At 40.1% G+C, this 17,268-nt stretch overlaps 1 protein-coding gene across 3 annotated transcripts in view; it reads left to right on the plus strand.

The window, feature by feature from the left end:
- The window catches only part of DTNBP1 (dystrobrevin binding protein 1), a 61,064-nt gene that overhangs the window by 39,697 nt on the left and 4,099 nt on the right, over positions 1-17,268 (plus strand). For all 3 annotated transcript variants that reach the window (XR_009818579.1, XM_061994458.1, XM_061994459.1), the window contains 2 exons: positions 14,392-14,547; positions 16,408-16,551. Coding sequence is in view for 2 of the 3 variants with exons in the window: in XM_061994458.1 (XP_061850442.1) it covers positions 14,392-14,547; positions 16,408-16,551 (300 nt within the window). In the remaining variant the exon portion in view is untranslated. The remainder of the gene's footprint in view (positions 1-14,391; positions 14,548-16,407; positions 16,552-17,268) is intronic.

The following is a 17,268-nucleotide window of genomic DNA, read 5'->3' on the forward strand; positions in this document are numbered from 1 at the left end:
CATCTTCAGGATTGGTGCAGCAGAGGCAGTGAAAGTGCAAATGACATGTCTGTGTGCTGTCTTACTTGCTAAGCCTCAGCTCTGACCTCCAGATCCCTTCTTGAATGAGAAGGTAGCTCAGTTTCTGGGGTTTGAGGGTTATTTTTCCAGCTTTGAAGCAAAGATATCACTTGTAATGGCTGAGTAGTTGAGTAGCTTGTATTTTGGGATGCAGAAGAATGGTCTTAATTTGCTCTATCAGTTTATGTAACTTGGTGGCTCAGTGGATATACATTATGCATCCAGTAGTGCTGATTTGACTAGTTGACTAACTGTCTTTCAAATCTGTCAAATCGTTTCCTGTAGGCAAATAAAGGTGATGGGTGAAACCTGTTCAACTACTTAGGAATTTTGAATAATATGTAAAACAAAATTAAATGTGACATGCCCTATGTTTAAGTCTCACTTTAAATGTGAGCAAACTCACAATCTCCCTGATGGTGAAGGGTATTTCCAAGCAGAGAATCATCAGATGTGACCTATATTATTGCAGGCTGGTTCGCTGTTAATATATGTTCTCCTTTTTACCTGGGTTTAAGAATAGCATTCCTTGGTTTAAATTCTAAGTACATTACGATATGAACATGCTTATAAACTGCAATGTCTCTCAGGCTTTTTTTCCCCCCCTAGGCTGAGTTATCATCATTCCATTTCCTGTTTAGAAAGCATTAAACTAGTGTTAGAAAAAGCAGTCTGTCAGTCTTTAGTAGCTGCTGATATGAGTGCAGTTTTCACTTTAAAGAATGGATTGTAATAGCAGAATGCAAGTATATAATTTCTGACCTAATTTGGAATGGAAACTGCTACCTTGCAAACTTCTTCAGCAAAATGCAAATCATTCTAGCCCTCTAATACTTGATGGCATTCATAAGTGAAATGATTTGTAATCCATGGAGTACTCAATTTGTACTGAAGTGTGCACTTACACATCTGTCTTTATTAAAACTGACTTAGGGGTTTTGCACCTGTATGGAGATTATTAGTGTATAAAATTAATTAATCAGAAATAATATCTTGAAAATATATGTATGCATACATATCTTATTTAAACCAAATTAAAGTAGTGAGAAATCTCTCGTTCTGAATGTGTGTAGACAAGCCAGCATTTTGCAGAGAACCTGGTAGTTTGGGTTTTTGAGTAAGATAAATTAATTAATGCTTCATGAAAATCTATAATCTCTTCTGGTCACTTGTAAAGAACTTGACTGCTTGCTTGAATAATGGACCAAATTTACCAGTTTTGTTTTGAAAATACAGTTTTGATGTGTTATCAAGTCTTGGTGCTTTTCTCCTTTCTTCTGGAGCAAAATTTCAATGCTTTCTGGTTAGATTCATCTCAGAGATGCAGCCGTTGTTTGATGTTGATCCTGTATTTGCTGCATATATAAACACATGTATTGTCAAGGGAACTTGTTTAATAAATAAGGCATGCATGAGAAGTAGTTTGAGGGATAATATCAGCAAGCGTGTTTCTAAATAGGAGGCTTTGTACCAAATGTCTACGGTTTTATAGAGCATGAAATGGTAATAATGATTTGATTCCTTATGTGTGCTTCAGTTCTCATTAGCCTTGGATAGTCACTATTATAAATAGATTTGATAGCTTGTGAGAAAATCACAAGAGGTTGAAGTTCAACATCTTCTTGGTATATCATTCATTCAGTCCTGGAGAGAAAATACTTGTACCAACCAAACAGGAATTGCCCCCACAGTATTCCTTGGTTGGTTGTTTCCCTCCCCCACCTCAAGCCATGTTCATAATTTCTAATACATTCAGGAACTGATACTGAGAGTGATGCATATACCAGATGCTGTCCCTGGTGTGTTGGTCTTGGAAGACCTCCTGGTCATGATGTTCTTCATGTTCCCAAGGTCTGTTAGCCAAGCCTTGGGATAGATCAGATTATTTCAGTGTTAATCTTGCAAGGAGTTCTTTTAACTGCTCTTCACTATCCCATCTTGTGTCTCATATATGTTTTAAAAGATATCTCAAAGTCTGAGCCTGAAATGTGTAAGAACCTATAATATTGTTTGTAACCCACTTCCACCAAATTGAATCTTGTTTTAAATAAGTAAATCATTTCTGGTCTTCATAACTGAACAAAATTTTCCCTGTATGAAGCTGGGGAAATTAAATGCAGTGTCATAGAATCATAGAATGTGTTAGGGTTGGAATTCAGTGTCGTTTCTTGGAGTCTAATGCAGCAACTAAGAGATGAGAAATATTCTGCCTCCATCTCTGTTGAAAGCTTATGTCTTAATTTTATTTCCGTGTTAATATCAAATAAAAATACTATTGGTTGCTCTAAAAAGGAGGCCACAAGTCTCTTTGCCCATGGAAACTGGATGCTCTTGGGGCTGACAAAGCAGATGTATGATGACGGGAAGAGAGAGAAGGAAACAGGGCAGATATAATGGTGGCCTGAAGGCAATGTTTTCCCACTGTCATGCCAAATGTGTTGTGAACAAACAATACATATTTAATAAAGGCCATATTGTGTTTTACTGATATCCTCCTCTGAAATTAGTGGGTGTTGAGCTTTTTGGAGTCACGTTATGCAAGCTTAGGTATAAAAGTAAGGAAGAATTGGCTGCTGAGCATGATCAATACACCTCTGCTTAGGGTTTTTCTTAAGGCTTTGAAAATCAGCAGTTGTACTCTCAGTTCTGTAGGGGCTCTTTGAAATGTTACAGGTACAGGTGGTTATACCTGTTGTAAAGGTATAGCATGGGATTTTAATTCCTGTAGAAAATGACAACTAATGCAAAGAGATGTTGTTTGAATGTTACAGGTACAAGTGGCTATACCTGTTTCAAAGGTATAGCTTGGGATTTTCCTTCCTGTAGAAAATGACAACTAATGCAAAGAGATGCTGTTTAGGGAAATAGAGTAATAGTTAAAAAACTTAACTTTTCCAGAAACTGACTGCACGTTTGCACTGTGCAGGAGGTGTGCATGCAGTTTGTGAGGTTTAAACTACTTGTGACTAATTACTGCTAAAATATTCTCAAGGATAAAATTAAAAGTTAAATCAGTAGAGCCTTATACATATTCAGGAGATAAGGAAAAGATTATAAATGAAGTATTCCATCTTTTGACTTGGCCTAGAGGTGAATGTTTTTATAGGGCATACAAATGGCAGCAGTTGATTGGTGCAGTTGTCAAAGGAATTAGTTCCTCATTTTATATTGTATCGCAACACAGGCACCAGTAAGTGCTTGCTGTCCCAGGATGTGGCAGGAGATGTGCTAAAAAACTTGTGTGGCACCTATGTGTTGAAAAATAAAGTGGGGGGAGAGAGTGGGAGAAAGATTTCATACAGCTGTGTATGTTGAAAGGAATGATCTCATAGGAAGCATATCTCACAGGTTTCACAGTCCCAATTATATTGACTTCCCTCTTCAGTCTCCTTCCTTTTTGCCTCTCCCTTTGTAAGTGCTTTTATCAGCTTCCTGAATTTCTGCTTTTTATTCACTCTTCACTGTCACTTTGATGTCTGTGCATCCTTTAGGTAGGTTTTCTTTGTTTGCTTGAATAAGATACTGTGTCCTGGGTGTCAGATATCTGTCAGTTCGTTTTTCCTGTAGGCATAGGCTTTAGTCATTGATGGTCACACGGTATGTGCTTTCTCCCTGATAATTGTTCCTCCAGTCTCTTGGTACTTTTGTCTGGCAGAGTACATTCAGCAGTGTGTGTTTCTTTGGTAATGGCTGATTTTACCGCAGTGGCTTTTTGTTCTTGGGTGTTTGGTTTCAATATAGCAAACCCCTCTCTGCCTTTGGTATTAAATTTCTTTCTCCTGGTCAGTATTGTTTTTCACCTTGCAACTTCTGGAATCTCTACCAGACTAGCGAAATCCAGAATAAAGGGTCATATCATACTTACTAACTCTGTTCTGCAGTCAGTTGCCAGTTTCCCTTCCACCCCTACCCCTTCTTCATTTCTACTACTTTCTATCTCCTTTCCTTTCATGTTTCTCTCTTGTTTAGTGCTCCACTGATGCATTAGTAACATCTTACATCTGCTCCACCCTCTCCCTAGTTTGCTGCCTGGGTATCTTTTATATGTGCATTGAGGTGGGCTAAGCAACTGCTAGACTTGGTAGGCTTTATACTGCTTTAGTGATAATGGTTTCTCCTAATGAGAAGAAGGTATAAAACTGTGAACCTCAAGTAATGAAAAGATTCTTGGCTGTTAATTACACTCTTTTTATGAGGACACGGATGACCTGGTTATGTTAACCAGTGAAACTTGTCTAGCTGTATATAATCCCAATAAAAGAATCTATTAATCTCAATTAGTTATTAATCTAAAGGTGTTAAGATCAGAGCTCTTGCACACATGAGAAAAGATCTGCTGGTTTTTGCACAGTGCCTGTTAAATCAGTCGAATACAGTAGTTGAAAAGATACTGTTGCAGTCATTTGAATCAGTTTGGTTTGAGTAGCAAACTTCAGAAATGAGTTTCTCTGTTACTCAAAGCTAAACCAATATGAGCACGGGTTGAAATTAATGGTTAAACTGTAAAATTAGTTGTGAGTGGATATGGTTGCCATTATAGCTTTATCTGGAGCTGATGATATGGAGGTTTATTGTGTGGGTGAGTGATGGTCTACCTTGACTTTTCCAACATAGACTCGTTTAGTCTGGCTGTCGTTAAAGAAGCAGCATGGTAAAAACTTGAATGTCAGAGTAAAGATACAAAAGCTAGGGATGTGATGTGGTAGCTTCCCTTCCTATTAATAGCAAATACTGGCTACTGTATAGCATAGTGAAATCCTGAGAAATGTGAAGCATGAGGTGTTCCTTAGGGTTCAACAAAACAAAAAGGTAAATCCAGCCACACTCTTCTGTCGTAGTTTACAGACTGTATGGGAGGTAGGGTTTGGATTTTCTTCCCATCTGCTCATGCCAAGGTTTGTCCTTAAATGCTTTCAAAAAAAAAAAGCCCAGCATGTTAAAGTTGCAGAAACTGTTCTGAATTAGCAGTAAAATCATGAGAATGCTTTGACGCTGTATATAAGGATGACCTTTATTCCACCTTCCATATTTAAAGCTGCAAGTTTGAACAGTTTAGAACAATTCTGCTGGAAGGTGGCACGCACGTAGGTCAGGAAGCCAGGTGGAACAGATTGTCTTTCAGGACCTTTTTTTTTTCTCCAGAAAGATTTATCTTAAATATTTGTCAAGGTCATCAACTTAATTCTGTTGTTACATCTGAGCTATTTAAAGACAGCTGGTGTTTTGCAAGTTGGAAGTTTTGTCTGAGCTGCTTTTTTTTTTTTTTGTGAAGATCTGTTATTCACAGAATCACAGAATGGTGGGGGTTGGAAGGGACTTCTAAAGGTCATCCCGTCCAGCTCCCTGCTAAAGCAGGTTCCCCTCCATCAGAGGGCACAGGAACGTGTCCAGGCGGGTTTGGAAACCTCCTGAGAAGGAGCCTCCACACCCTCCCTGGGCAGCCTGGGCCAGGGCTCCCTCACCCTTACAGAAAATCAGTTTTTCCTTAAGTGGAACTTTTTGTATTCCAGCTTCTTTCCATTACCTCTAGTCCTATCACTGGACACCACAGGAAAAAGTGTTGCCCCATCCTCCTGACATGCACCTTGTAAGTATTAATGAGATCCTTCCTGTCTCTTCCAAGCTGAACGGCCTCAGATCCTGCAGCCTTTCTTCATAAGAAAGATGCTCCAAATATATTTCTGAGCTATAGACCATCTATTATTCTGTACAAATTAAAATGAAGAAGCAAGTGGAATGGTTTTGAGTATATGGAAACTGGATGCAGAGAAGAAAGCATAGAATGTGTAATTAAAAATTTAAAACTCAATATCCTTTCTTCAGAACTGACATGCTGAAAATTGCCTAACCTCTGAATCACAGTCCATGTCCTGACTAGACTGTTTTTCACTTGAGCCATTTTATTTATAGAAATGAAAACGTTCAGTGGGAAAAATGCACTGAAGTGTACTTCTGCACTTGTCATAAGATGCCTTGTTTCTTCATATCTGATGCCTTTCCATAATAGAAAATGAGGAATTTTAACTGTGAAAACAGAGCCATCTATTCTGAAAGTATTGCCTTATGTTCAGCCACGTTGTTCTCTTTGAAATGTAGTAGCAGTTTTGGTTTGGCTGTCTTCTTGTGATTATGCCTGTGTAGTTGTTACTGTCCATTGGCTGAATGTAAAAGCAACCCATTAACTGAAATCACTTTGTAAGAAAACGTTATAATGTAGTTTAAAGAGATGTGTCTTAAGGTATTATAAAAAGTCTTGGAAAGACATGCCATTGCTAAGGTTGCAAATTAGCTTTACTAATAAATAGCACTGTTACACATTCCAGCATCTAAAAAGTACGGTGGCATCTTTGGTTTGCATTTGAGGATAAACAGGCATTTTTAAAATGAGCTGTTCTGTCTCACCTGACAGTCTGTGTGTAACCAGTACATGCATTTAAAAGCCTCAGCTGGTAACATGTCCCTAACTGCTGTCTGTTAGCAAATGAAGCCCTCATCATATTATTGTGTACAAATGGTTTGGATGCTCCTGGATGATGGCTTGTTAGAGTGAATGGTGCTTCAGGTCTCGTTTTGCTAATCATATCAAGCCAAAGTGTTTCAGTCACCACTAGGATTTCTAAAGATAGCCTGTAGTGTGGTTCTTTTTTGGGACATTACCTGCACAGTGTTGAACTAATCTGATGGTCCTTTTCCTTCTTAACTCAGAATGAAGAAATAAACCCAGCAGTGATAGCATGAATGAATAGCTATTTATTTTACTTGTATTGGAGAAGTTGTTTTGACAGAAATTGAGGGGGGAATAGACTAAATTGTCAAGAAAAGCATTAAGTATTCTCTGTGTGTTACTGATACAATGGTTGGCTTATGGTCTTTTTAAAATATTACTGCATGTGAAATTTTGACACTGCAAACAAACTGTGCTTCTACACAAGGAAGAGAGTGATTTGACTGGTGGTCCTGCAGTTCCTTGAACATTTAGGTTTAGTTTGTAGACTTTTTCTTCTGTTATTCAGCTTAAAACAGGAAAAAATTGAGGTGGGGGGGAAAAAAAACCCAACCTTAATGCTTTCTCCAGTCTGTTCCTTTTGTAGTTAAACCCTGGCCCTTTCATATTGATTGAGCCCACTTCAAACAGGTAGACGTGTGTTTTCAGCCTAAGTGTCTGGTGCATCTTTGAACACAGAATCTGTTTTTGTTGAGATCAGATTTGCTTGTGTGAAAATGTTTTAGTAATGAGGCTCTAATATTCCAAAGCCTAACAGAAAACCACTGCTGGTAACTGAGAAATAGATCTTGCAGTTGGTAGCAGTGATTCTTACAGGCTTGGTGCTTTCAGAAGTTTTGTGTGATGGCTGCTCAGCTGAGAGAGGGCTGATGAATTAGAACAGTTTCCAGCATCTAAAAAATAGAATCTCAATTTGGAAAATGATCTCCATTATTGAATAAAAATGGACATAGCAGTTCCTTCATTTGTACAGTGTGATTTGCCAGACAGTTGTAGAGCACATCTGCTATCAAAGGTAGTTTACGTAACGTGTGCTGAATGGCTTCGCGTGTGGAAGAGGTGTGAAAAAATCAAGTTCTCTTTCAACTGGTTGCCTCATTGCAAGTTTGTGTTTCTTTTCTGTTTCTGCTTGTGCAATCATTGCTTATGTCAACTTAAGACTTGTATTCAAGTATGTCTGAAATGAGAAAGCCCTCTGCATTGACAGGGACTATTTTAGACTTGAAGAGTAAGACAGATCAGACTGAACCATACTGAGGCTGTGAATCCACAGCTCATTTCTTTTGGCTCGGAAGTCTGTAGGACTTGTTGCCAGGCTCTAGCCTACCCTTGGGAGAGGAAGGTATAAATTGCATGTTCAGATGAGGAAACTGGTTGTTCTGAAAGCAATATATGGAGTAAAGCCCTCATTTTAGTTGAAGAGGACAATAATTTGCTGACCTTCAGTATCTTGAGGCAAGATTTAGGTAAGCACTGAATGGTTCTGCTAGCCTGTAGGTTTGAAAGCAGTTATAGTCTGATGAAGAAGAGTTTCACCAAAGCAGGAGGTCAGGGCTTGGTGTTATTCTTAAGGACCAGTAAAAGTTGATCTCAGCTGACTGATTTGCCATGTTGTGGAACCTATATTTTCAGCATGTGCACAATGTGTTGTGACAGCAAAACAGTATCTCCTAATTTATTTATGTATCTATGCATGCACATAATTTGATCTGGAAGGCAAATATCTCAAGAGTTGTGCAAAGGTTGGGATTAGCACTGTCCTTGTAGTGGCAGAAGCCATTTGCTTGTCTTTGAGAGCTTTCCTGTTCCAAAGCAACGGTGGTTATCTTTCTGGAATGGAAAATAGCCATTAAATTGTTCACTAGATGAATTTGTACTTGGATGATGGGATGTTATTAGTCTTATTCAGAGCAATTCCATGGATTTTTGGCAAACCTGAATCAGAATGCTGAAATGCTGTGTTTTCTATTTGAAAGTACTTTGGGTTTAGATTTGCTCCTGATTAGTTTTTTCCTTTTGAAAATGAGTATTTTGAGGTGAGACAGAAAAAACAGTAATTGGAAAGCGCAGGCATTAAATACAGCTTTTCATGACAGGGAACTAGTGCTGAGTGATTCAAACTGTTTGCAAGTATAATTTCTGTAATGGTGGGATTTTTCTGTACTGTGTGGTTAGATTTTAAAGTGAGATTGTCTTCACAAATAAATCTGTGTGTACTGAAGGTACATGTGATGTCAGGTTTATTTATAGTGGAAGTGCTTTGCAGCTTACAAGCAGAATTATTGTTCATACAGTAGCCTAAATGGTGGATTTATAGGGAGGCAGGAAACAAGCATGTGAGATCAGAGGCTTTCCAGTTTGATTATTTCGGAGTTACTTTCTGTGCTAGAGAGGTTCAGCTCAGTGTTACCATTCCCTTGTCATCTTTCCTTCTCTTTCAGTTGAATAGAAAACGTGACTTAAATATAAATCTGACTAAAGGAGGGAGGGGGGAAGTTAGAAAGTTTCCGAACAGAGCCTGCCCTGGTGCAAGTTGGGGAGGATGTGTGCTCCTTGCATCCTACTGAAGTCACGTTGGCCAAATCCTGTCAGATACTGTCACTTAGTGTTCTTAGGCCCATAAATGCAACTGAAGCAGGAAACTGGAAAACAGCAGACTGTAGGTCTGTTAACACAGTAGCAGTCAAGTATGGACCTGAAGGAGAAAATTTTTCCCCCTCAAGCTTTTGCTGTAACATTACCATACTTTTGCAAGACATGCTTATTTGCACATCTGAAGATGGAGTGCTTGCAGAGAACAGGGAGAGCAACCTAAAGAATCTAGTGTGTCATATAGCTGCCACGTAGCACCTGCTGTTTGTTGTGTTGCAGAAAAAGTACAGTTGGGCAAGGCAGGATTTAAGCTTTTATATATAACTTCAGATGCTCAAGGCTTGTCTGAACCCCTACATTAATTACAGTGAGGGCCATATTAACTGTTTAAAAACTCAAACAAACCCAACGTGGGTGCAGTCTGACCATAGCTTGGCTGTATTCTCATCTCCAGTACCAAGCCACTGGTCTGCCTTAGAAAGGTCTCGTCATACTTTACAGGGCTTTAAAAAGCAGGAGGGAGCTGAAGAAAACCATAAGCAAAATAAATGTAAATGCAGTAACTTTTTGTTTTAGGTCAGCCAAAGTTCCTAATTCCATCAAGCTATAATAACTCTTCTCACCCCTTGCGAGGCACATGATTATTTGTGTGGTTCTTCTAATCCTAGATGTGTTTACATCTTTAGAAGCTGATTCACGCATTTGGTGGAGCATATTTTTAGTATCTCTTTAATTATGATGATTTCCTGGTAGCAGGATAAAGTTGAGTTAGGTGGAAACCTTTTCCCAAGCTGTGTTTCCTGCCGCATTGGTCGGAAGCTGCTTCTTCCTCCAGGTGCTGCTTTAGTGACTGGAATCTTGGCATACGTGGGTGGTTATTTTCTCTGGTCTTAGTCTGGTATTTATTTAGGCTTATTCGATATTTTTCAAGGATGTCAAGTAAGCAATTTGTTTGTTTGGAGAGAATTTCCAAGGTAAGCCAACTTGTTGAAGCTGCTTCTAGAAACGTACTTTCTCTGGCCTGGTTAAACCTTTGCTTTGGCTTGATTATTTCTGGGCTAATTAGAATTTTCAGTCTACAGTAACACTGGTTAGAAATTAATGAGGAGTACATCTCCTCATGAAAATGCAGGCTTTAAAGTCTCATTTGGAACATTGTTTTTCCAACAGAGCTGATCTGTCACCAAAGTTCAGAGGAATCCTCATTCTAGTGAATCAGAACTCAGCGTTTTTGTTTGTAACATTTAGCAAGGTTTTGGGGTTTGTTGTTTTTTTACTTGCTAAAGAGACTGTTCAGGTTTAAAAGCAGTTAAATCTTGTGGTTTTCACCTGTTTTCTTTGCACTCCTCTTTGGAAGAAAGTCTGTATGTACCTAGTTCCTATAACTTAGGAATACTTTTCAAGTTTTACCAACGTCTCTCCCTGTATCTCAGCAGAGTATTGGGCAAGAGTGCTCTGAACTTCCTCCCTCATATTATCAAAGTATATTCTAAACCCTGCCAAGGCTAATTTAAACATTTTTTGATAAAAACTGCATTCTTTGAAGCACTCCCTGGCATCTTGTCTTGCTTTGATATTTTTACTTAAAAGGGTATATAATGAGGCAGTTGCAAGTTACCAAGTTATAATGCACTTGAAAAGTTACTTGGCTGGCTCGCTGCCTTTTGTTGCCTGGCTTTTATCATTCTTTTATCATTCTGATTTTTGAAGGCTTCTAATTGTTCAGTGAATAGCCAGCCTACTAATAGGTTCTGACAGTCTCACAGAATATTCTTGTCACCAAATTGTGATGTTACAGGCAGGATGGATGTGCAACAAGGTGGATAAATAACTGGCTGGCTTAGAGGGCAGCGGTTAAGTGGTTGTACTCTACCTGGAGGCTGGGAACAAGCAGCAGACTGGTTGTTCTGGAGGAGGTGATGGAGGGCACTCTCACTGAATTTGCTTGATGACACCAAACTGGGGGATAGGACAAGGGGGAAATGCTGTTGAGGAGAATCAGTGCATTAAGGAGTGATGCAATCCAGGAACTGATCTTTGTTGCTATTTTATTATTTAATTTTTCCATTGCCCTTTAAGAGCAAAGGGCAATCTTCTCAATGATGGGAATTAGCTAGTACAGCTTTCCAGGTCCTCTTAGCTGACACAGGCAGCATCCACAGGGGTAAAAGCAGATGATGACTTCAGTTTTTTTCCCTTGCTAAGGTGTCTGGAGTAGTAGAGTTGTTCCCTGAGAACTTTACCTGGCAAGAGGAGGCAAGGGCAGTGTAGCATGTCAGTAGGGCTGTGTGGAGTGTGGGAAGGATCTGGAGCACAAATCTGAAGACAAGCAGCTGAGGGGCCTGGGGGTGTTTAGTCTGGAGAAAAGGAGGCTGAGGAGAGACATGAGCAACTCTCTGCAGCATTGTGATAGGAGGTTTTGGCCAAGTAGGGGTTGGTCTCTCAAGCTGCAAGCGACAGGACAAGAGGAAATGGCCTCAGGTTGCACCAGGAGACATTTAGACTGGAGATGACAAAATCTTACTTACCAAAAGTGTAGTTAGACACTGTCCCAGGTTGCCTAGGGAAGTGATGGAGTCCCCATCCCTGGTGATAATTAAAAGCCACGTAGCTGAGGTGCTGAGGGACATGGTTCAGTGGTGGCTGTGGCAGTGCTGGGTTAACAACTGGGCTCGATGATCTTAAAGGTCTTTTCCAAGGCAAACAGTTCTGTGTGATTCTGTGAATTTAGCATTTTCTCTGTGGTCTGGATTTTCTCCTGTGCACCATGGTGTGATTAAGAAATAGATGCAGTTGCTAATTCAAAGGTACAGTTCTTGGTGAAAGGAAAAACGCATTTCAAGTGTGTCAGGTCTCAGTGATGTTTGTGAGGATTTATATGGGGACCTGAACAGCATATGAGGGAATAGGGATGATACTTCTGTCACCCTTAGAATTCCTTTGGTGCTGGTTCTGACCAATGTTTTATAAACAGATAAAACTGCACTTGGATTATGGAAAAGTAGTTCTTTCACTTTTGTGAAAGAAACAATTACCCATTTTTCTGCTGTTGTAGGTTTGACCCTTAGCTTCCTCTAGCCATCCTTAGCATTTCTGACAACAAACACAAAGCCCACACATAGCAGTTCGGTTTTGCAACTTTTTATTATACCTGGCAGAGTATGAAATCATGCAGCAAGGCTCCTGGTGTTAGCTCTCTGTACCTGACTTTGGGGAAAACACCTGTGACAACTCCTCAGCTTGGAGCAGTTTGAGTTTCTTTACAGTATGTGGGCACTGCTGTTGCCATTTTTGTCCAGTGACAATTTCAATAGGTAACAGCACACTTTAGGCAAAATGAAAAGGGGAAAAAAGCATAGGGTGCAGTGCTAAGAAAAAAGTTGCATCAGTCTCATATGTTGTTTGGATACTATCTCTGTTCTGGGGTTAAGAATATCCTGAAGTACCAATATGGAGTACAAGCTGTCAGAAGATATCACGAGGAAGGCAGGAAATTTCCGTTGTCAGCGAGAGCCGCTGGCTTTTATCATTACAACGGAGTAGCATTTCTGCATCATACACAGTGTTATTACTGTAGAGAAGGAGTTGCTCCAAGGAACACAAAATTATCATATGCTACAGTGTAACTGATAATGAAAATGTGCTGACTTGAAGAAAAATGCTTTCCTTATTATGTACTGATGTTTTACTTCTGAGATCTGCTCTAAGATAAAGATTTCAGCTTATTTACGGATGTTTTAATGGCTGTTTGGTGTGTCAGTCCAGTTTTATGGCTCCTCTTGGCAACTATCACAGTTCAGTTGCTTCTGTATATGATCTATGACCTTGATGTGGGCAACAGAGTGAATTACTGCGCCTCATCTTTCTGCCTGGTTTCATAAAACACGCTCTGCATTTGGATAATAATGTCCAAAAGGGTAAATGCTTGAATTTCCTTACTGTAAAATATCATTAACATAACATTTTCCCTGGAAGACTGACATGATGCTTGTCCTAGAAGGCCTTACACTTTTTCAGCATGTATCTATCTGCTTGCCACATCCTAGCTGTGTCTGTCTTGGTGTGTGAACGCTTGGGTATTTTTTACTTAGCAGTTATTTGTTGGAGCTTACTCTAATGGGTTGAACAGCCCAGACCATCAGTTCTTCTCACCACCCCCATCCTTTCCCTCATCAGCTCTAGCTGGGTTTTTTATTGGAAGCAGAGAACTCGTGAGACCAGTTTAGAACAAATGAAACGAAGGGTTATGGTTTATATATTCCTCCTAAAACACATGTTTCTCTAAAGCATATTCTGATAGTGGTCAAGCTAGAGTCAGTACTTCAATAGCTGCCACATCTTTTTATTCTAGATGTTACTCTTCAACAAACAGCACAGTTATTTTCTTTGTATGTCCTGTGGCAGAGTAAAACCGGGGGGAAGTTCTTCTTGTCATACTCAGTCTAGAACTTCTTTCACTGGAGGAGGAAACAGGAACTGCTAGAGACCCAGCACAGATACATACAGGCAAATTCAGTTGTCACTCTGTGTCTGTACAAGCTACACAAGCTGGCCCTTTCTGCTTGGTGTTGTATTAGTAACTCCTGGCAGCTGGCTCTGCTGTTTTTTGGTGTCAGAATCATCATCTTCTGGCACGTTCTTTGCTGCTGCACGGAGAGAAGACTCTGCATGTTGATGGTAAGGACTGTGTGGTGGTATCATTATCAACTCGGGCTGCCTTCACAGCTTCTGTGTATACCTACCTCAAGTACATGTAGGATATTCTTCCAAGGACTTTTCCAGTCTGTCTGAAGGCTCACTAAACCAGAATCTCACACACTATGTATGTATATGTATTTTTATGGACCTACGTACAAGCATACATACAGAGATATCTTTCCACTTGGATTGCAGGACAAATGTGCTGCAACATTCAGAATGAAGGTATTCCTTTTGTGTGTATTAGATCTGTTGGGATAGCAGGAGCACTGTTACCTGACAGCTTATTTTGGTGGAATTCTGAAATCCAGGTTATTCATGGACACTGCTTTCTGGTGTTTCCATTTATCCACCTTGCCTCGAGATATCACTTCAATGTAAAGGTTATGCTGCCTAATATAGTGTTCTTATCCTCTCACTTTTAAAATGCAGTTGCAGAGCACAGAAGCCTTTTGTAACAGCCTGTGTTAACAGTCTGTCAGTATTGCACTGGTTCAGTACACAACATTTTACGTGTGTGTTTGTTTTCTGCTCAGCTGAGCTAGATGCTGAACACGCACAGAAGGTTTTGGATATGGAGCACACCCAGCAGATGAAGCTGAAGGAGCGTCAGAAGTTCTTTGAAGAGGCCTTCCAGCAGGACATGGAGCAGTACCTTTCTACAGGATACTTGCAGATAGCAGAGAGGCGAGGTAAGGTTTCACATTCTGTGTAACCCACAAACTCACTGCTTGGAGAACATTGCTGAGGGGTCAGTCAGCAGCGCTTTTAATACTTACAGGTGAAGCACTGCAGTGTCTCAATTCTTCCTTAGTGGAACTGAAACTTCAGATAAGCTCTTGGAACAAATTTTGGGTTCCAGGGGAACTAGACACCTTAGAAAATCTGCTTGTTGTCTGAGGAGATGCACAACACTGAAGTGTATCTGGAATGGCACTTTGCAGCTGAAAAGTACATCCGTATCTATAAAGATAGGGGTGGATGTGGCCCCTTGTGCCCTCTGGAGTTCCAAAGCCTGGCAGCAGCTGCCTCAGAAAAATTTTGAAACTGCAGCCCAAAGCTCAGTGTTCTGTTTCAAACCAGTTCCCAGATGGGAGCTGTTTCCATTGTCTGTGTAATGTGCAGAGTACGTGGTTAGGACATGGGAGATGAGATTTAAGTTCTCTCCTTGTTATGAGATGACTCAAGTCTGGCATCTCCTGACTAGTTAAAGCGCAAGAACACCACAGACACTCCGCGTGGGAGGTATCCATCTGTTGGGCCAAAACACAGGGACTGTAGGACCAGAAAGCAAGCAAAGGGGAGGGTGATTGACGTCAGTGACGTGGCAGGAAAAAAGACAGAGATACTGTCCCTGCTCCAAGACTAGTTCTGCTGTTGTTTGTGATGTTGGAGCAGGGAATGTGATCCAAGATCTCCGTGTCTCTGCATGAGTGCTAGAAAAGCTCATCTGGAAGATGCTCTAGAGGGGTTGCTAGAACAATCTGCTGAGAAGAGGGATATCTAAATTCCTTTGGTCTAGGAGGGAATCGAGGTTAGACCTCCTGCTTCCTGTGTGTGTGCAGTCCACTTAGTTTAAATGTGATCATCATCACAGGCCAGTGCTGGGCATGTGTGGCTCTGACCTTCAGCTTTGCAGTGTATCAAAGAAGCTGTTTTAATGAAAGATGTGCTCCTCCATTACATGTAAAACTACAGAGCTGCCTTACAGTTACAAAAAAACCCAACCAAATTGCAGGATTTCATCTTAGTTCACATATGGAGGCTCTGAGTAGCTGAACTGGTACATTTTGATAAGCTGCTAAACCGTTGATTGTAACACTTGATCTTACCCATGCAGCAACTGGACTTGAGTCAGAGCATCCTTGAACGTTCTTGGTCTGTGTTTGTGTATTTTGCTGGTCAAGGAAGAAGGTGCTCATCCAAGTTTTTAATTCCCTTGTAGATTGTCAGTATGATATTGGTAATCATAATTAATCATTAATTAAGAGAACTTAATTAACTTAATATTATTAAGAACTGAGAGAACATCTTGGGCATCAGCCCAGGTTTCACATACTGCTGTCATTTATTAGACTAACTGAATGAGGAAGGAGAATGTGTGCTCTCTGTAACATTAATCCCTTACATTTGAATGTCTGTGTCCCTTAGATATTGCCATGTATTGATAGTGTGCTCAGATGTGCTTGGCTTTCTCTACAGAGTCTCTTAGTTGAGAGAATTGGAAAGGAGCATTGCAGAATGGAAAGTTTCAGTCTTTGCCCCTGAGCCCCATCCTAGCAAATCTCTTACAGTGCTGCTGCTATATCTGGTGTTGATTATAGAGTTTGGGTTTACAAAAACAGTAATGGGCATTAGTTTCAGAACAAAAGCTTGCAGAGAGCACTCCTGGGTTTGGGCTGAGATTGCTGCTGAGCAGCTCCTGTGGGCTTCCTTCCATATCTAGTTTAATTTCTTACTAATGCACACAATTATAGCAGCTACTGAAGCCTGTGCAGGGAATAACATCGTAGCTGAGTGTCTGTTTGCTCATTGCACTGTTGTTACTACAGAGCCGATTGGAAGTATGTCTTCCATGGAGGTGAACGTGGACATGCTGGAACAGATGGACCTAATGGACATGTCTGACCAAGAAGCACTTGATGTCTTTTTAAACTCAGGAGGCGAAGACAATAACATGCTTTCTCCAATGCTGGGTATGATACTAGTAATGGCACTGGAATTGCTCTAATTTCTAATGGATGATGTTATAAGGCATTGCACTTTATTTTTCATTAGTGGTTTTCAAAACCTTAAGTTGCAGTACAGGAGAGCTTGCTGAGAACTTCTTGGTATTTGTGGACTGTCTGTTTTTCTCTCATCTAGTAACTCCAGCTCCATATGGCATTTGTATGGACAGGTGATGTGCTACATACAACTCTTAAGCTGCATTATTCTCTATGTAAGGTTAATCAGGGACACTTTAACAAACAGATTGTTGCCATAGTTAGGTTTTTATTTTCAAGACTGCTGTCTTAGAATTTGTCCAGAATTTGGGCATTTTGAAGTAAATTCAGACAAGTTGTGTCGAGTAAGATTTCCAGATATATTCAGAGACACGGTTTAACACAGTAGTCCATAAATATGAAACATGACAATGTTCTGGAGGCTTCTAAATAGCTGTTCTGATAGTGCAGCTCTTTCATGTAGTCCTCCTACTCCCTAGCAGTGTTACTGAAATTGGATTAAATGAATCTTAACCCAAAATTTTGTTTCCATGCTCTGATGAACAAACTGGATTAAAAGTTTAGCAAGTTGCAGCGTGATGAGGGATCTGTTTAAAGGGGGAATTAGTAACACTGGATACTTTATCCATTAGGTAAGTGTGCTTTCTTAATTAAAACCTTCTTTTAGTACCAAAATGCCTTTTCCCA

The sequence above is a fragment of the Colius striatus genome, chromosome 4 (genome assembly GCF_028858725.1).
Source record: "Colius striatus isolate bColStr4 chromosome 4, bColStr4.1.hap1, whole genome shotgun sequence".
NCBI lineage: Eukaryota > Metazoa > Chordata > Aves > Coliiformes > Coliidae > Colius > Colius striatus.